This window comes from Vipera ursinii, assembly GCF_947247035.1.
Source record: "Vipera ursinii genome assembly, chromosome: 1".
Lineage (NCBI taxonomy): Eukaryota > Metazoa > Chordata > Lepidosauria > Squamata > Viperidae > Vipera > Vipera ursinii.
The window spans coordinates 121,382,190-121,402,830 of record NC_139512.1 but is presented as its reverse complement, the minus strand read 5'-3'; the positions used below and the strand labels follow the sequence as shown (position 1 = coordinate 121,402,830).

The window sequence follows — 20,641 nt, the reverse complement described above, 5'->3', positions numbered from 1 at the left end:
TGCCTATATCTTTGCACTGATATCCAAAGGTTTAGAAGGAATATATACTGCTAACACTTCATTCTGGCTACAATAATCCCAAATGCATCTATCTAAATTCTAAAACAATCACATTTCCTCTTTTTATTCATCCATCATTTCCCTCCCCCTGCTGCCATTTATTTTTTATTCTGCGATTGCATTTGGGATAGGAACCTGTCAAGCCACGTGTCTATCAAACACTATATAGCTGGGTTGTAGTATATAAATAATGAAGTAGAGTAACTACCGGCAATAGCACTTAAGGCACCAGACAAGAAATTGGGAGAGGGCCCAATTCTAGTCCTGCCTTAGGCACAAAGCCATTTGTAGGACTTTGGGCCAGTCACTCCCTCTCAGCTCTGAGGAGGAGGTGTCAATGGCAAATCATTGGTGAAATCTTGCCAAGAGAATTGCATGGACTTGTCCAGTCACCAGGAATTGTGCTTCCTAAACAGAACTCTTCAGGAAAAGGCCTGAGATGACTGGTGTGCCGTGAAGCGGAAACTACAGAATTTGAAATACAGGTAGTCCTCAATTTACAAGAGTTCACTTAGTGACTGTTTGAAGTTACAACAGCACTGAAAAAAGTGACCTAAGACCGTTTTTCACATTTACCACTGTTGCAGCATCCCCATGGTCACATGATCAAAATTCTGATGCTTGGCAACTGACTCCTATTTATTACAATTGTAGTATCCCACGGTCATGTGATCACCTTTTGCATCCTTCTGACAAGCAGTCAGTGGGGAAGCCAGATTCACTTAACCACCGCATTGCTAATTTAACAACTACAATGACTCACTTAACAACTGTGGCAAGAAAAGTCATACAAGGGGGCAAAATTCACTTAACAACTGTCTCGCCTAGCAGCAGAAATGTTGGGGTCAACTGTGGTCGTAAGTTGAGGACTACCTGTATTCCTGGTGCACAATTAAGCTGGTGGAACTGCCCGCTACAAGAGACAGTTGCACAAATGAACGCTAGCCCTGGAATTAATCACACAGCAATTAAGAGAGGCGGAGCCCCCGGGGACATAAGCAACAGCAGTCATTATGTCACACCCAAGGGGCCCATTCCACTCTCTTGTATCATAAGGAGCAGCAAAGAATAGAAATCTTCACTCCGCTATCCAGGCCGCCAGACATTGTTGTGTTCCTGTTGTTGTTTTCTAGGCCTTCTTCTATCCTCCAGCACTTCGGGCGACATCTGGTAATATAACACGAGAAGAAATCCATCCATAAAGTTTATGTAGGATGGAGTAGATGCCACTGCGCGCCCATCCGTCGATCTGGGCCGGAGGAACCGAGATCCTGAAGCAGAAAAAAAAAACTTGACAACTTCCTTTCTCGCCCGCCATGGGCGGAGCGGCGAGGTCCAAGTCGAGATTTTAGCCCTGTGCGTCTCAAGGAAAGGGAAAGAATTTGCAATCGATCCCTTGCTGTAGGACCCACTCTACGTCCAGGCAAGCGGGAATAAAGGAAAGCGACGCAAAGGCAGCCCAGAGAGAGAGAGAGAGGAACATACATGCTTCCTGCAGGGGTTGACCCGCTTCTATCCTGCCTCGCCATCCTTGGCGCTATTGAAGCGTCCCAAACAAAGTTAGTGAAGGTTCTGGCGCGTCTGCACACTCTTTAAAAAGGGTCTTTGCGCCCTTCGGCGTTTGAGAGAGTTCTCTCTCAGTCTCTCTCTCTCTCTCTTTCCCCCGTCTGCCAACCTCCCCCAAGGGCATCCGTGGAGGCTTTTTTTAATACGATTCCTTATATTTAAATTGGGAGGAATCTTGTGTATGCCAGCCCCAAAGGGAGAAAATGTTGCAGGTTGCTACAAAGCTGTGGATTAAGGTGCTTTTTTCTTTTTCTTTTTTTGCACCCAGGGCATCCCACTTCCATTGCTCGCGTGGGTTACTCCCCGTCCCTCTGTTAGTTTCGCCCGCGATTGCGTATCATTCTTGAAAGACGCTCCCTTGACCGTTTCAAGTCTCCCCTCCCCTCCCGTCTTTCCAAAAGCGCCCTTCGGTGCCTCCCAGTCCGTTGCGACCCGGGTTTGATGGCCGCTTTCGCTGAAAAAAGAAAACCGTTTCGGGGGGGGGTGCGATAGGTTTTCCCCGCACACACACAAAGGTTTAGCACCCAGTGTCTCCTTTGCCTCTATTTCCCGCCCGTTCCTCTCGAATCTCCCAAGTGCGGGGCGTCCAGCTTCCAGGCCCAAAAGCTTGTTTATGCGAAGAATTTCTCCTCCCTTAAAAGGGCGATGGCTGTATTGCACTAGGGACCGCGCGCACACACACACACACACACACGCACACAAACCACGCACGAGCTATAGATTTAGGACTGACACATTCCACTACCCGCCCCAGTTCTCAATCGAGTGTAGGTTGAAGAAGCGTAGAGTTGCACCCGATGGCAGTGGGGCTGGAAAAATAGAGCAAAATGTGTTTCGGGCGTTTGATTCACCGTGGCAACCAGCTCAGTTGCAGCCATTAGAAAAGTAATTTCCGGAGCGACAACCACGCATACTGTCTCCTATTGCAACAGACGAGTCTTTAGGATATAAAGTTGAGGGGAAGCCCTCGCTCATTGTTCCAAGCTGTTCCGTGAACGTTTTTTTTTTCTCCAGTTGAAAAACTGGAGAAATGTGCTTACAATTAGAAAAATAAATATGAACCTCCTTTCGCCTCCCGTTGCCTCCATTTGTAGAACATCAGTCAGCGTGCTTTGTGGGATACCGAAGATAATTCCTAGGAATAAAATTTCATAGAGAATGTACATAACAACCCCACATTGCTGATGTATATCTAGGAAGCTAACTGTTACGTGTTCAGAAATTTGCCCAGGCTGTTAGCCAGTTATAATCAAAATATATTGACAATTTTGTAGGATATTTAGAAAGTGGGCTGAATTAAAACAAGTAAACAAACAAATGTTAGTGGAAGCCAAACCAGAAACACTATGAGGCAGCCTTCCCCACTCTCCAGAGGCTAGCCTGCCTCTAAATCTGGTGGCAGGTGGCAGGAGAGAAAGCTGTCTCAGTCTCCCACTTGTGAACGTGCCAGAGGGATACCATTTGCCCAGTTTTTTTTAGTTGTTTTTTTTTTGTAAAAGAAAAAGGTGCCGGAACTCACACGTGTCATACAACCCGCCTTGCCTACCCTACAAGGTTCCATCCAAAAAAGGTGCCGGAACTCCGTTCTGAGCGTTCTATGACAAAAAAAAGCCCTGCATTTGCCCATGTGAGAAACAGCATTGGAGACTACAACGGGCCATGGTCTGATCCAGAAGAGGGCTTCTTAGATGGTTGAGTCCTACCACATTACACTTAAAGCCATATTTCTACTAATTGGTCCTGCTTAGTGGGAATATGGTATTTGCACTAATTTTCTGAGGGGGGGGGACAGATATTCTTGAAATATTGAATCCTCATGTTTCCTATTCAGCTTGGTTAATTGGGTTGCAAATCAGCTGAAGGTATTCAAGATCTATTGCCCAGCGCAACATCATAAATGGAACTGTCAAGTCTACCTCTCTATGCCACATCTCTCTCCCTCCCTCCCTTCCTCCATCTCTCTCTCTCTCTGCTAAGATCACACAAAACACTTTGCTTTTGTATCATAGCCATGCTATTTCTTGGTGCCCTTTTTCTATTTCCTTCCTTCCTTTCTTTCTTTCTTTCTTTCTTTCTTTCTTTCTTTCTTTCTTTCTTTCTTCTTTCTTTCTTTCTTTCTTCCTTCCTTCCTTCCTTCCTTCCTTCCTTCCTTCCTTCCTTCCTTTTCTGTGCAATTGTTCTGTGCTAATATTTTCTTTCCTAAGTACAAGCTAGGAGGGAGGAGGCAAATGACATTTGTAATGACACCGCCAAACAAATGCTGTGACTTACATCTATGTGTCAGATATCATGTCACTTGCTCTGTAATGGTATGTCATTTGCATAATGATGTCATCATCTGCAGTTTTTTTCCCCCTCCTTTAGGTATCATGGTGGTTTGTTGTACCAAAGGCATTGATGCCTGCAGGGAAACAAGAGGAGAGGACTGGATTTCTTCCTGGTTTTTCTTTATTGTGATTTCTATGGTTCTGGTTTTTTTTTTAAAAAAATGTTATTTGGCACTGAATATAGAATTTGAGGTGCTGCTTCACTCTGAATCTGTACTGAGTGATCCAGCCATACTCCTGTGGGGAGGGCTGGATATCCTAGTCAGTTCTCCAGAAGGGCTGCTTGTCCAGCTAGATCTGACAATATGACTTCTTTTGACCTTGCCTGATTTCCTTCTCATTTTTGTGTCTTCCTTCCTTTTAAGGAAACCAGGCAGAAGTGGTTTTGTTTCCCCATCTGTGGTTGGGATGCGATTCTAGCACTGAAGGAAAGGGCAGACTTATTGTGCGTATTCAGTGGCTCAGGGTGGGGATGCAGGTTAATCCTTGGCCATTCCAACCAAGCTGGAAATGCCTCCGTCTCTTTTGCCTGAGAAAAATCTCTGCCTCAACAGAGAACACAGCAATGATCAGCAAACAGATGGATAGAAGTGCTTAGACCAGTGACCAGACTGAGCTCACATATCATGCTAAGCCATCATCACATGGTTTTCTTGTTTGTGACTCATAGGCTGTTGGATGAACTCAGCCACTTGATGAGATTATAAACGTTATGGCTTCACTTGATGAGTGTAACCCTCTCTTTTATGGGTCATTCAACAAGCTATGTTGAACAAGAGTTACCTCTGTGGCTCTCTATGGGGAGAAGAGGGGATGAACTTAATCTGGCAAGGGTTTTTTTTCCTACAGTCTCCATATTATGTCCTTATTTTACTGCCATGAAAAACTATCTACCTCTATGTACTATTAATCAAAAGAGAAAGGGATTATTCAGAAATTTAATACTAAGAAAACAGACAGGGTATGTCCACATTCTGTGTGTCAGAAACTATAAGATGACAGATACTGTTTCATGATTGAAGCCCTGTCCATTTTGTATATGCCTGCATCGTAATACATCCGTCAAATGCATAACATTCTTTTTCAGTCAGTAAAACACAGGGCCGTATTGTTGAGACAAGCAGACATAGAAATGGATATAAATAAAACATGGGTTAAATAATTTGTGAACTCTGCCAATAGAAGGCACCTTTCCCCATAAAGACTTCAGTATTCCTTGAAAGACAAGTGGGAACGAAAATGAGGCATAAAAAAGAACAAACCGGAGAAACGTCTCCACATCTGCAAGGGGAAATGGAGATTTCTAAGGAAATTCCTCACATTCCAGATACTCTGCAGGCAGTGAAGAGGCCTGACAGTTGAGGACCCAGGCAAAAGAGACAAGCCCTACAGTTTGCAAATTTAGTAGTTCCCCCAATCCTTCCTTGGGCTGGAGCAAAGATCGGTTTCCAGCCTGTGTGTGTGTGGTAGATAGGTCTGTGCATATGTGTGCAAGTGTGTTTATGCAAATGGTCTGACAGAATCTCAGCTGCTTGACTTCAATTTAGAGCAGAGCAAAAGCTGACAATTTTTCTCTAACCTTTATCTAATGATGGGTGTGGAATACCCCAGTATTCAGTTTAGACTGCCATAACAAGAATGTGTCATTTTTGTTCTTCTCATTATCAATAATGTGAACGTATGCATACTTGTAGAAAATAAAGCTTGCCCATACCCATGTCCCAAAGATGTCCAAGTAAGGCTCGGAGCTGGAAAACACATTGCCAGAGCAAAGACTTTGTTCCAAAATTGGTCTCCCAATATTCTTTGAAGAATATTCTACCAAACTGCACACAGAATACCTCCAGAAATCCACAAATCTGGAGACGCCATTGAAGGTGACACATAACATGTTAAGAATAAGCCACACAGTGTGTGAGGGTAAGCTGCAGTAGCGTGATTTGTGCTTTGGTGAGCAATGATCCCAATCATTGTCCTTTTATGGGTCAGTATGTCACGTAAACCAGAAATCAAGTTCATTTCCTGACCACAAGCAATCTAAGATTTAACCAATCGATGCCCTTTTGTGTTTCCAGGACATGTGGAGTTTGTGCTGCTGAGGACATACAAGTAATCCTGAACTTTCAACCACAATTGAGACCAGAATTTTCACTGTCAAGCAAGGCAGTTGTTAAGTGACACCCAATTTAACAGCCTTTTTTTTTTGTCATGGTCAAGCGAATCACTGCAATTGTTAAGTAATCATGTGATTGTTAAGCGAATCCAGCTTACCCATTGACTTTGCTCATTGGAAGCTTTCTGGAAAGGGTGCGCTAGTGGTGGCCACATGACCCTGGGATGCTGCCTAAATACATACCGGGTTGCCAAGTGCCCAAATTTTGATCATATGACCATGGGGATGCTGCAACGGTTATAACTGGGACAACTGGCTGTAAATCACTTTGTTCAGTGCCACTGTAATTTTGAATGGTCATTAATGAATGGTTGTAAGTTGAGGATTACATGTACAGCAGGGGTCCCCAACCCCCAGTCCATGGACCAGTACCATGCGGTGGCATGACAGGAACCAGGCTGTACAAACAAGCAAAACCCCATCCGCGGGATGCAGGCAGCACACAAAACTACGCCCCTTTCGGTCCACGAAAAAACCTCTCTCCACGTAAACGGTCCCTGGTGCCCAAAAGACTGGGGACCTCTGCTGTACAGTGAAGATTGATTTTTCAAGTTGTTTTTCCATTTTTCTACAGTAGGCAATTGTTTAATGGTCAGAACTCCCACTTTGTCATCCCCTCCCCCACCTTGTCTCCTTATCATGTCCCTGTGGCTTTCTAGCTGATTTGAGAGATGGCTTTGCTGGTTCTGTTTTCCATTTTTTAAACGATCCATACAGAAAACGTCCATGTGCTCTGGAAGAGGCAGCTATGGGATGTGATAAAAAAAAGCCAGGATGGTGGCAATTAGAGCAACACATTTTTAATGTGCATCATAAAAAAAAAGCAAGCAGCATTTTGACCGCACCAAGGTGGCCATCTTGATGAGGGGAGGCTACGTCCTTCCAGGCAAATCACATCAGCACAGAAATGCTGTAGATCAGGGATGACCGACCTTGGCAACTTTAAGTCTTGTGGACTTCATCTCCCAGAATTCCCCAGCCATGCTCTAGAATGGTTGGGAAGGCGGCGGTCTCATGGAAGATTCTTGTGTGAATCAGAGGTATCTCCCTGTGGATCCAGCCTGCAGAGGGCAGCTACCCTCTCCAAGGAGGGGATTGCTCAAGACGCAAATTAGCTGCTGACTGAGCTGGGAAAGGACCCTATTAAACAGAGAATTGCAACCCCTCTTGCTGCTTAAAAAGCATGGCCCCACCTCCAGCATAAGACTCCTGCCTTGAGCAGGGGGCCGGACTAGAAGACCTCTGAAGTCGCTTCCAGCCTTATGATTCTATCCAGCCCCTTCTGAGAAAATGTCACCCACCCTCCTAAGTCTGTTCTGCATTTGCCCCAACTGTGCCACAGAGTCTGGCGACCTCTTTTTTTTCTTCTCTTCTGTTCCCCAGGATGTTGCGGTCAGCCGGTGACATTAAGTGACACTATCTTCCTTGTTCTGATGACCTTCAAGGCCAGCCTCCAGGTGTGTAATATCTATTCAGCTTTGTCACCTCTTAGCTTGGAAAAGAGAGCCAAGAGACTGGCAGTGGTTGGAAACAGAAGTAATAGAGGCCAACTTGGCAACAGCACAAGCAATGTTATGCCAGTTGCTTTCTGGTGGGTCAAGACAGACAGCTATTCAATACTTGGAAAGGCCCTTAGATAGACCCATTTCTTAATTGCCAAAGCAATGCACGGTGCTAAAGAGCCAGGTGAATTCCCGCAGACCAATTCATTTTATTCTTGCAAGCCTTCTTGCCATTTCTGGCGCCCAGCAAGGTCAGCCACAAGCTCTGACAGTTCTTCCTGAGTAAATCACTAAGTCTGGAAGGTTGGTGAATTAATTACTCTAAGGGAAGATTGCTATTCTGGAACAATGACCCATCATAGGCTGGAAAACATTTGGAAAATTCCCTCTGAAAAGGATGCTCAGGCCTTCTCACCAGAATCCCAAACCGGTAATATTTGCTCGAATGTTAAGACAGACTCTCTGCTTGTTTCGGGAAACCATCTTGACAAATGAGGCAAAGATTCCCACAAGGAAGCTTGCACATCCTCCCATCAGGCCAATATGGGGGGGGGGGGGAGAAAGCTGATTAGGAGAGTGTCAGAATCTTTTTTCCTTCCTGGCCGCTCTTCTTACAAGAGCAGACAAGAATCGCTCCGAAAACCGATCCTAGCCCTGGAGACCAGCGGTGGATCCCCCGATTTCAATTCCTGGCTCCCAAATTAGGCGAGGCGGAAAGATTCCCCCGGCGGATCCAACCGCACCCTCCCACTCGGGCCTTGCCGAGCGCTGCCGCCCCGCAGAAAGGGCTTTGCAAGGAAAGGCCGAAGAGCCGAGAGTTTGGAGCGTCTGCCCAGGGCAGATCTAAGATGAAAATCAAACCCCGCCGCCCTTTCTCCCCCACCACCACCACCCCGTTTCGCCTCCAGCGATCCCACATGTGTGGCGGGGTGGGGACCCTCAGCTGGTAGGAGAGCAGCTGCAACGTCGGTTGGTTCCCCACAACGCCGCTGGTGGCTGTCCCGGCCGGCCGGAGCCATTGCCCTTTTAAGGGGCAGCTTGAAACCGCGCCTGGGCTCCATGTTTGTATCAGAACCCGTGAAGAGGGAACTCCATGTTGTAACAAAGTTTCCTTCGCCGCCGTCTTTTTTTTTTCTCCCCCTCCCCCTTTTTGTTTTGTTTTGTTTCTCCCTTTCCCCGTCTCCCCCCGCCCCTCCCCCACCCTCTCATTTCCCCTCTTCCGTTTTCTTTCCTTTTCTTTCTTATTATTTTTTCCTTCCTTTTTTTTTTCCCCCGTTCCGTTCCGCCGCTGCTGCTGCTGGTGGGTTTTTTTTTTTTTAAAAAAAAAAAGCAACCGGGGGAAGAAAAGAAAAAAAAAATCGGTGTGAAGTCCCGGAAAAATCCCCGAAGCGGCTGCGGCGGAGAGACGGTCGGAGGCAGGAGGAGAGCGCTCTGCACGTCTGGTCTAATGGACAGCGGACCCATCATCACCCAGGTTAGCAAGGAAGAGGTGAACAGTCCTCTGCAGGAGAAAGGTAAGCATTCTTAACAACAACAACAAACCCCCCCTCCATCTCCTCCTCCTCCTCCTCCTCCTCCTCCTCTTCCCACGCGGGGCACTGGCGCGGATGCTTTGGGGTCCGTGGCTGCCTGCCTGCCTGCCTCGGGGGAAATGCTGGGGGTGGGGTGGGGGGGTTGGGGTGGGAAGAGTCTCGCTCCCTCCCCCTCTCTACAGGTCGCCCAAAGCGGAGCTGCAGAAGCCCGGCGGCCCCCTCGGGTTTGACAGATCGCCTTCGCCCCTCGGAGTGGAGAAGCGCTGGGTCGCCCTGCCCCGCAGCCTTTGGTGCCAACGGCTCTAACCGGGGAGGGACGCTTGCAGACTTTCCCCAAAGGGCCTCCGGAGTCACTCCGGATTTGAGATTCCGGTGGCAAAGCCGAAGCGGGGTGCGGGGGAATGGGGGGGGGGTGGGGGCGGGGAGCGGAGGGGCGGACGGAATGTCTTCTTCACACGTGCGTTTCTTCTGGGCTTGAAGATGCTCGCCGACCCCCGTCTACGCCGCGTCCCGCGAATTCCAGCCGTTCCCTAACACGGGGCGCTGGTGGCGGGCAGAGCCGTCTTCAACCCGGAGCCCGCGGGATGGTACACTTGCATTCCGTGCGCCCGTGAGTGTGGGTAAGGGCGGTGGGAGCTGCGGCCTCACGCATCCGGAGGAAGCAAAGTTGGGTGTGGGTGTCGGGGGAGGGGGAACCCATCCCGTCCTGGATGCCTGGGCGTCGAGAGATCAGCGCCATCGCTTTGCACACGTGCGTGAATTTTCTCTAGGAATGATTGCAAAGTCCGCGCACGCTTTCGAAACCTAACGGCGGTCGCTTCTGTCGGGATCGGCCAAAAAGGCCTCTTTTACCATAGCAGATCCTTTGGAAGGAGTGGGGATAGGGGAAGGGCCTACATTTTCCTTGGGTGCATAGCTAGGGTCATTGGGTGCCTCTGCTGCCCCCACTCCAACTCCTCGGCGCCGAATATTATGGCAGAGGCTGTACAGTATTAGTCCAGCAACAGGTTTTATTCAGAGCTTTCAGACAACCCGCCTTCCTCAATCTGGTCGGTTCCAGGGATCGGATTACAATTTTCATGTTCTTGGCAGAATGGGAGTTGTAGTCAGAGCCATCTGGAGTGTGCAAGAGTGAAACTTAGTGCAAACGGCATCCTGTTGCCTGTCCTCCCCCCCCTTCCCTTCCCCCAATATCCTGGTTGCCTCTCCCCATCCAACTGTCTGTCAGTCATTGTTTTTCCGGAGAGTGAGAACTGGGCCGTTCATTTGCAAGGGAGCTACTTTTCCAGATGTTTCCAGCTGTGGGTTTCACTGTTGCTGCTTTGGAGGGATGGAAAGTAAGGACTGGAGGGTGGAGATTGGCTTTTTAAATTGGGGGTGGACAAAATCTCCTAGCTGAGACTGGACACTGCACTCTAGCCAGTTTTTGTGCCAGGTGTTAGTAAATCAGCCATAAGGCTCCTCTGTTGGAGAGAAGCCAGAGTTGCTGAATGGGGTGTTTTTACTGATGTCTCAGGATTGATCTCTTACTTGGCAGGAATCCAGAGTCTCCCTGACTGGTAGGAAGAGCTGCATTTTCTCAATCTTTTGACATATTGTCTCCCACCCATTTTTTTTCCTTCCAAATGGCCCATTTGTAGCACCTACAAAGGAGCCACTCTGATGTTATGGGAGAAATGTGCAATTGCTTTTGTCCTCATTTTGAATCGTGAACAGAGTGATACCAATGGCAATCTTAACAACAACAACAAGAAGAAGAGGGGAGTGGGGAGAGAGTGTGTGCGACCTGTGACTTCTAGACTTTCTCTGCCACTTCCTGGTGAACATTGAGGAAGGAGCTGGTTAGCAAGGTTAGGAAATCTGCCTTCCCTTAAGAAGTTCAGGCCTCTTTCTCATCAGATGCTTTAACAGTGAGGAAAAAGGGAGGCTGGTTCTTCACTGCTGGGCAGATTGGACTTGTGAACGGAGGCATCCCTGGTCGTTTGCAGCAATCTGAGGAAAGGTAGTTGTTCCAACTCTTCCCTCTCTGATTTCCACCATTTAAGCCTGGATGTGTCAGGCCAATAAAGATGGAATTGCAGAACCAGAAAGGAAGATGGGGAAAATGGAAAATGGAATTCCTTCTGACCACAGAAACCAGTCTGAGGAAGCCATGGTTGAGCTAGAGCAGTGGCTCCCAACCTTTTCTATACCCTGCACCCCTAAAAAGGCTTCTGATATATTCTCGCACCCCCTTACAAAAGTTCAAAACAACAGCAACAAATTATGCATATACACTATAATTTTGAACACCCAAGTTTTCGCACCCTCTGGAATTATCATCTTGCACCCCTAGGGGGTGCGACCACCCCTGGCTGGAAACCCCTGAGCTAGGGAGATCACAGGGGTCTCGGAAGAAGGTGGGATGTTTTCTTAACGTATGCCATAAGAAGAATCGTATTCACTGGAATATGGTAATGTAATGCTTGGTAGAACCGCAGTTCAAGATTGGAGTCTTGGAGACAGTATCAGAACCATTGTAAGCAGTGAACAGAGAGGTTTGCACCAATTCTACTCTTATCAATTAAAGAAATCCCACCAGTCTACCTGAAAGTAGACATTTGTTATTCATCTAAGTTAGCAAGCCCACCTGGAGGCTTACTGGGTTGCCAAATACGACCAGCAGGCTCTCTGCCTTCAAGAAGTTCCACGTAGAATAAGACCTTGTAATGATTTGGGGTGATTGAAGAGTTTGCCCCTCTTCAATCTGAAGCTATCGCAGAAGGAATATTGTCTATAATGTTGTTACTGGACTCCCAGGCATCCTGCCTGAGGTCCTAGGTGTTCATCTTTGGAACCATAGAAGTGGTGGAGGGGGGTTGTCCAAGGTCTTTATCCCATGCCACGGAAGAGGCCTGGACCAAAAATAAAACAGTAAGCTAGAAAAGGCAGAGGTACAGGCAGAAAATAACCTGCAGGGATGCAGAAACCTCTCAAGTTAAGTTTTAACCATTGCCCAATATGTATGTATGTATGTATTGGTTTGTTGGTTTGTTTGTGTGCACTACCTATCTTACCTAAGTGACTCCAGGCAGTTTACAGATAATCCTCGCCTCCACAACCATTCATTTAGCGACCGTTCAAAGTCACAACGGCACTGAAAAAATGTGAATCGTGACCGATTTTCAGACTTAAACGTGCAGCCATTGGGGCATCCCCAGGGTCACAGGATCAAAAGTAAGACGCTTGGCAACTGGCATGTATTTAGGACGGTTGCGGTGTCTCCCGGGGCCACGCGGTCCACCTTTTGCAGCCTTCCGACAAGCAAAGTCAATGGGAAAGCCAGTTTCACTTAACAAGCTGGTTACCGACTTCACTGCAGCGATCCACTTAAAACAGCTCTGACCAGAAAGATTGTAGAAGTGAGGCAAAACTGACTTAACAATTGTCTTGCTTAGTCATGGAGATTTGGGGCTTAGGTAAAGGAATCGACAACTTTTAGTGACTGGTGATTCCCATGTTGGAGTACTGGGACAGAATTCATACATAAAATAATAATAATAATAATAATAATAATAATAATAATAATAATTATTATTATTATTATTATTATTATTATTATTATTATTATTATTATTATTATTATTATTATTATTTATTTATTTATATACCGCCCTTCTCCCGAAGGACTCAGGGTGGTGAACAGGGCAAATATATAAAAAATACAAAAATACAAAAGTTAAAAGAAAATTAAACATACGCCCGACTAAAAACAGTAAATACATATATTAAAAATGACAATAAAAACCCAACCCATCCCCCATCAGGCCAGGCCGGCTTGTTCAAATAAGAGTGTCTTCAGATCGCGACGGAAGGAGCGGAGGTTGGGCGCCATCCGGAGCTCAACCGGCAGCCGATTCCATAGCTCCGGGGCACCCACAGAGAAGGACCTCCCCCTGGGGGCCACCAGTCGACATTCTCTGACCGGTGGCACCCTGAGGAGGCCCTCTCTGTGGGAGGGCACAGGGCGGAGGGAAGTTGATGCCGGCAGCAGGTGCTCCCTGAGGTACTCCGGACCCATGCCATGTAGGGCCTTGAACACCATTACCAGTAATAATATTAACTGGGCCCCTTAGTGAGCTTGGTTGTTTGACTTACAATTATCAAGTCAAACCATTTTAGCCAGGGTTGTTTTGTTTTTTTTCATAATGCTGAACCTTTGTGGCTGAGTTTGCAGATCACACTAGGCCAGAAACAAGTGAATTGCATAATGGTTTATTGCTGTATGTCCGTCAGGCGCACTTGGATGGCACTAGATGGGAAAATGCAGCAAACACCTTAGTCCATTCCTCTTCTCTTCTAATACTTCCCTGAAATAGGCCTGCAGTTCCTGTTTTTAATAAGAGACATGTGAATGGAATGTATCCAGGCTGCTTTGAGGAGGTAGGTGTTGAATAGAAAGTTCATCTGGTTAAATATTGTTCCCTCTGAAAATTGTCCTAAGCGTGCAAAGCCCAATCTAAAAGGTTTATTTCATTCTTCACAATACTTTATGGATTTTAGTGAGAAAAGGCTCATGTTTAAAACTCCCATTTACTTCCTATTTCATCTCTTTTGACAGGATAGCTATATCGGGGTAAAAAGAAACCAATTTCTAGCTCCCTTTCTCTATTTTGAAAGGTGCTTAATCGCTCTTCTCCAGCCTGTTGTGATAATTCCTGCTAGGAGTTGAACACATTCAATTCCCTTGGAATTTCACTGTGGAGAGAACCTCTAAGCTCTTAGTAGAACTTGTAATAGCTCTTCATCCTCTCCCAGTATCTATCCAGCTCCCAAAGTTTTATGTTATAATTATAATTTAGATATAATTGTTTTTGTTTATTTTTATGCCATTGTTATTTTTTATTAATAACTCTAGGCAGCACACATAAATAATACTCCTTCTTCTCCTTCTCTTTTTCCTCACAATAACAGCCCAGCAAGGTGGGATGGGCAGAGGGAGAGTGGCTGGCCCAAAGATTCTATAATACCTATAATTTGTAATGATTGCGCTAAATTTATAATTTAATTTATAATTACCACTTTTAATTTATAATAAAAATATTTTATCCTGCTGTTTTGTACAATTGCATACGGTACTGTAAAAGGCTCAACTTGAGACTGAGCTCTGAATCAGGAAGCCTCTGATTCAAATGACTTAACTTCATCAGGAGCGTTTCCTCCTTGAACCCCCTCCTCCTAGTCAACCCATTTCCAATATGGATGATTATAATAATGGTTTACCTCTCAGGAAAATTGCAAGGATAACAAATGCAAATGAAGCAACACTAGCCAGTGCAAATAAAGTCATTTGTACAGGTGAATGCGCCATGCTAGGATAATTGACAATTGTATTACTTTAATAAATTGGAATAAAGGCAGGATGCTGCAAACAGTTCTTCCTCTTTGTATGTTAACATTCAGCAGAGAAATGTGTTGCTTCTCTTAAAAATATGATTGAAGGCTCAAAAGAAAAAGAGATCTCTCTACTTGTAGCAGGCCAGTGCTATTAGGATGCAATTAAGAGTTATACCATTTAATTCTGCATCAAGCAGAGGCGTAAAGAAAAGCTGATTACAAAAACTGGTTTTCTTTGTGCTCTTTTGTAAGAAATAGGCGACAAATCTCCCAGGCTTCTAAAATCTCCATAGGAAATCCCAAACTGCCCCTTCATAAACAGTAAATGAGTTTAAGGGGCAGCATAGTTCAGTCATACATGCAGAGCTTTTGACTTAGACTGACTTGGTTCAGTTGTAATTTGAATTTGGTTTGACTTACAGAAGTCACAGCTGTTGTGTATGCCTGAATCCCCAGCACACAGTTTGTGCCCATCTCCCATCAAGACCGCAAACCCCCCCCCCCCAAAAATAACCAAAAAAACTCAAGGACAAAATTACCATTTTCCAGCAATTTTCAGTAGTCTTTGGGGCACAGTTAAAGTGTGGTGGAAATAACAATAGCAATAGCGCTTTGACTTATATACTGCTTCATAGTGATTTGCAGTACTTTCTGGGCGGTTTACAGACACAGCCTGTTGCCCCCAACAATCTGAGTCCTTATTTTACTGACCTTGGAAGGATGGAAGCCTGAGTGAACCTTGAGTTGGTCGGGATCGAACTTCAGGCTGTTGGCAGACTTAGCCTGCCACACTGCAATTTAACCAATGCGCCAGCATGGCATGGTGCAATAGGAGGCATGAAAGCCCCTTGAAAAACAGTTCGAAAGTGTTCAACCGATTATATTGGGACTGAAATCTGTATTGGATGCTTGGCCCATTTTTTGTAGATTTGGGAGGAGGCTTTGCGTGGGAATGAGAGTTTATTGCTCCACTAAGGTTAAATTTGTCCATTTAACCTTCATGGACATTTGTCCCTACCCCTCGCTGACCACCTCTGGCTTCTGAGAGGGTGTGAGGCTGGTCTGCAGAGTGGGGTCCTTCAGTCATGGCTCACTGGCTTAAGGTTTGGAGCAGACTCATCCACTGTGTTATATGCAAATCAGACCACTGTGGTTTATTCTGTGTGCAAAAATAAACCCTGGCTGTGTGTTAAATGAGAATGTAGTCCTTATCTTAATAAGGTAGGCCAGTATTATATCTTGCATGTATTTGGGGTATAGAGGGAAACTAAGACTTTCAAGTCCCATAAGCCTTACCTAACATCCTTAGCAGTAAGGGATAATGGGAGCTACAGTTCAAGAACATCTGGAAACAGCATCATACCCTGCCCTGGCGTGAATCCATTTAGTGACTTCATAGCTAAAGAAAGATTTCTTGGACATTCTAGCCACTGTATTCTCTCTCTTTCCTCCTTTAATTTATTGTTGATTTATTTGTTTTACAGGGTTGTTGGGTTTTTTTTACAACCTGGCCCCTAATCCCAAAGCTCTTGGCAGATTACAACAAAACATTAAAAATATTAAAAAGAACAGCAATAAGAATAAATCCACCCCCAGCTCCCAGCCCCAAGATAGATGCCAATAATAACACTTAAGTAGTCTTCAAGGCTTGGTGAAATAAAACTGTCTTCAACGATCTTCTAAATGCAGTGAGAGAAAGAGTAAAAATGTGAGCAAAATCATTGTAGCAGCAGTCCTGGGAGAAAGGGAGTCGGGTGACACATATATCGAATAAATTAAATTAAAAGGACAGCTCCTGTGTCAGTCTTATTGTAGCTCTTTCTGCCACTCGGCAGCTCAAGGGATCTGTTCAAAGCTTCTGTTTGAGGGCCGAAGCAGGTAGGGATAATAGCCATACAGAAGACCTGCAAAGTGCCTGATGCAGCCAAAGCGTGAATCTCAGATTTAAATCTCTGCCCAGTACAAATATAAGAAGCCAGTATATATTCCCTTTGTTTCCATCCCATATAGAATACGGGGAGTAAATGAATACTAGCCTGCCTAGGAAGGCTGCTATAAAGCTTACAGAAAACAACAATCGGAATAGAATGCACTATTTAAAGTAACATGATTAATGCCAGTGAAACGTGATGGCTATGGAGTTAGAATCTGTCCCAAAGTTTATTGGGTGACTTTAATCCATTGACTGGGTTGAAACATTATCCTAACAGTATATTTAACCATGGTTTGTGAAATGAATCTGTGGCCTTATTCACCCAGAGCATCCCAATGATGTAAACCATGGTTCACTCAGCACTATGCCTACATGCACACATTTGTGGCGAGCCAAAACCAATCTTCGGAGAAGAGCGGGATATAAATGGAATTAAAATAAAAAAATAAAAATAAATAAAAAATTAAATCTTGTTATAGTTGTGTATAAAATAGGAACCTAGGCACTGTCAATCAGTGCCACTAACTGCCCAATCATAATTTTCCTTGGTGATAGGAGCAGGAGAAGGACCAAGTGGGTTTTCTCTTCAAATTGGCTGTCATTTGTTGTGATGGGAGTATGCTGTGTTTGTTGAGAAATAACTGGGTGCCTTTTTGGAGCACTGTACCAGAGACTAAACTCCAGAAAGTCATGACTAAGGCCAGAAGAGAATCTGGATTCAATTTTGTTACGGTTAAACATAATCCAAATTAAATGTAGTTGATATGATTGCATTCCAGTTATATGCTTAATCATTTTCGCTTAACAATTACAATTGGGTAAAAACATCTGGAGGTCTCTGGGGGTTATAATAAAGGGAGGGGGCACAGATTGGACATCTGCGTTAAGAAAACAGCTGGAATCTTAACTTCAAAACTTCTCTTTTTACTCTATTAATAATTGCAATAAACATGTAAGAATGCTTAATCAGACTTCTTGTGCAATGTTCTTAATTAGACAAATTCATGGAAGGCCCTTAGTTCAGTGCTGATAAATAATGGCTTAGTGTTAAGTCTGAATGTGGCCTTTGTCTCAAAAAGACCTCAAACAGTTTTATTAAAAGGGTTTTCTAAGCTTAGGAGTGGGGACCACTGACTAACAGGTGCGGGGGGGGGGAAGTGCCCCACCTGTGGTTTGCTAGTTGGCTAGTAGAGGTAACAAATAAGTGGTTGAATTGGACCATAAATCTAATTTGGGCAGTGAGATTTTTTTGATTATTATAATGCCTTCTTGCTAGCTTCAGGAAAGTGGCCTGCCAGTGATCGCTCCTTTCGCCGCGATCTGAAAACATACTTGTTCGAGCAAGCCGGCCTGGCCTGAGGGGGGATTGGTGGGTTTTTTTATCATTTGTATTGGGGTTTTTACTATGTATCAATTGTATTTTAATCGGGCATGTATTTAATCATCTTTTAGTTTTTGTAAATTTCTGTGTTTTATTCTTGCCCTGTACACCGCCCTGAGTCCTCCGGGAGAAGGGCGGTATAGAAATATTAATAAATTAAATTAAATTAAATTTATCTCCCTACCACTACCATTTTTGCAGTTCAAGATGTGCAGCGATGGTAGACTATGGTTGATTGGCTTGATGGGTAGAAAGATGGCCAAGAAAGATGTGAAGTTGTGGTGCTGTTTTTTCTGAGCTCACTCCTGCTGTTTAGAATGTAGGCCTTGTGTTCTCTAACACAATCTCTGCGTCCATCCCCTTTGCATGCCGTGCTCAATGAGTGCTTTCTCATTTGTATATTCATAACAGTGACATCGTTTGCCGCTGCCATCATATGTAGGAGAAATCAGTGGAGTCCGTGGCTCTGCTTGTTTGGACTTTAGCCTTCCCAGTTAAATCTGGAGTAAAACTGAAGAAGAACTGCATGAGCGAGCCATTTTATTTATTAGTGGTTTTAAAGCATCTGTACTTTACTCTTTGCCCAGAAAAGCTCTAGTTGTTGCTAACAGATCAATGAAAGCAGAACAGCTTGTCCTAAAATTTTAATCAGTACAGACACAACACAGAATTTGAAAGAGTAGGGAAGGGAAGGGAAGGGAAGGGAAGGGAAGGGAAGGGAAGGGAAGGGAAGGGATGGAAACTATTTTAATATTGTTTTCCTCTCTTTTTTGCAGTGACCTGCTGAAATACAGCAGGACACTTGATATTAATACAACAGTTGGAATAGAAATTATGCAGGCAGGGGAAATTACAAGGCTTTCTGCTGAGCAAAACTCAGAATGGCACAAGTTTCCTTTGCTGGGCCTTTTGTAAAGATGCCTGATTACTAAATGTAGCCATGACTAAGTGCCATTGGCAAAAATCACTGTATTCTTGGAATGTTTTTTTCAAGCTCCTTATGGTGTTCCCCTTTGCAGGGATGAAAATCTGTCTTCTTTGATTAGTAGCAACCTCCGAAATCAGGGGTTCAATATCATTCATTGACAGCAAGAACTCTCTTAATTTTGATCTCTATTTAATAATGGCAGGATTTGGGGGACACCTTAACATTTGGTATTGAATTGTTTTGGGGCATTCCTTTTCCACATTTGCTATGGCTATTTTTAGGGTCCTGTCCAACTCCTGGTTGAGTAATTCTGGGAGCTGATGTCCACAACTCTTAAAGTTGCCAAATTTGGAGATGCCTGTACTAAGTGGCACAGATAGGGAAAAAATACCCCAGAGATTTGGGAGTGCTCAGAATGGGCTGTGACGCTGGAGATTTTGAGATTTACCTCTGATTTCCTAAGTCCAAACCAGCCAGGTAATGTTAGTGCAACAATGTGCAGTTAGTGAATCTGCACTGAACCTACTTAGAACTGATAGTATGAGCATTCGGATGTCCTTGGCTGGATCTAAAGAGATTAGAATGGTGTACCATTCACAAAAAATGTCTTAATGGTGAATTCCTCAACCTCCATAGGTGGCTGAGGAATTCTGGGAGTTGAAGTCAACAGGTCTTAAAGTGGCCAAGTTTGGAGACTCCTGTACTAGTGTACAGTGAGATTTTGTTTCTCATTTAAGCTGGGAACCGGAATAGGGCTTTTGAGCATGATGGTTCTTGGCAAATGACAAATGTTTTAGTTTGTATTTTGACTCTGGTAATCTATTCAGTATTCAGTGCTTTGCCCCAGCAATTCTGTGTTTTGTATTCATGTTGAGCACCCCAGATCTCAAGTTTCTTTTTTAAAAGATTGAATGGCTGATGAATTGAGTCTGCTTTACTTGCAGTGCTGGTTTGACCCACCTTGAATTTTCTTGTCTTTACCTGATGAGGTGTGTGATTTTCTTCTTGTTACCCTCGTCAGTAAAAACAATAACCCAAGAATATTTCCAGTAGAGAACTGAATCTGAAAGAGTGGCGCTGAATAGGGATATTTTCCTCTTTGAGCATGTTTACGACGTGCAGCTGCCAGTCAAAGTGTAGGGTGTTCCTAAAACAGTCTGCTGAAGGTCTCTGGGGTGATTGGGGGGGTTGCCACTGCGAGGAAGCAAATGGTTCTTGAAACTGAGGGCTCTTGGAAATTGAAAGCTTTTTGTGGTCTGAGAATGGCCTTGTTCTGTTTTCAACTAAGATCTGTCCTTCATAGTTACTGACTCATTAGGATCTGCTTTAGATTTCCTCTGCTCATAGTGACAGCAGCTCTACCGTAATGGTCCAAGATTATGGATGGGGAATTTGTGGTCCCAGGCTCACTTAAGCTACTTTGGATGTGACCCTCAGAGACTCCTCCAGCCAGGATTGCTGAAAAGTGTCAGCGTTTCCTCCCATGCTGATGTGAGCCTGTAGTGTATGTATATCAGTGAGCCCTTAAAGTATGTATATCAGTGTTAATAAAAGAAAAGAAAGCTTATCCTTATCCACATGTGCAATGTGGAGCCACTCATGCCTAGATTTTAAAGGGGCTCTTGACTTTCATCAGCATTTTGCCTGCCTCCAAGAAAAAAAAAATAGAGAACAGGGTGGGTAACCTACAACCTATGTCAATGCCCTTCTCCAGTTACACTGCTGAAATTCAGCAGCAAAGTACAGAAATTAGATCATTTGTTTCTATAAAAAATACCAAAGCAAAATACTCCAATAAGAGTGGTACGCCTATTTTAGTTTCAACTCCCCCTCAGAAAGGTAGAAAAAAGGAGATATTTGGAA

At 44.6% G+C, this 20,641-nt stretch overlaps 1 protein-coding gene across 1 annotated transcript in view; it reads left to right on the top strand.

Annotated features, from left to right (window-relative positions):
- The first annotated feature begins 8,624 nt into the window (after window positions 1–8,624).
- The window catches only part of CTDSP1 (CTD small phosphatase 1), a 28,503-nt gene continuing 16,486 nt past the window's right edge, over window positions 8,625–20,641 (top strand). Inside the window, exon 1 of the mRNA XM_083362111.1 lies at window positions 8,625–9,142. Coding sequence (XP_083218237.1) covers window positions 9,076–9,142 — 67 coding nt within the window. The 5' untranslated portion in view covers window positions 8,625–9,075. The remainder of the gene's footprint in view (window positions 9,143–20,641) is intronic.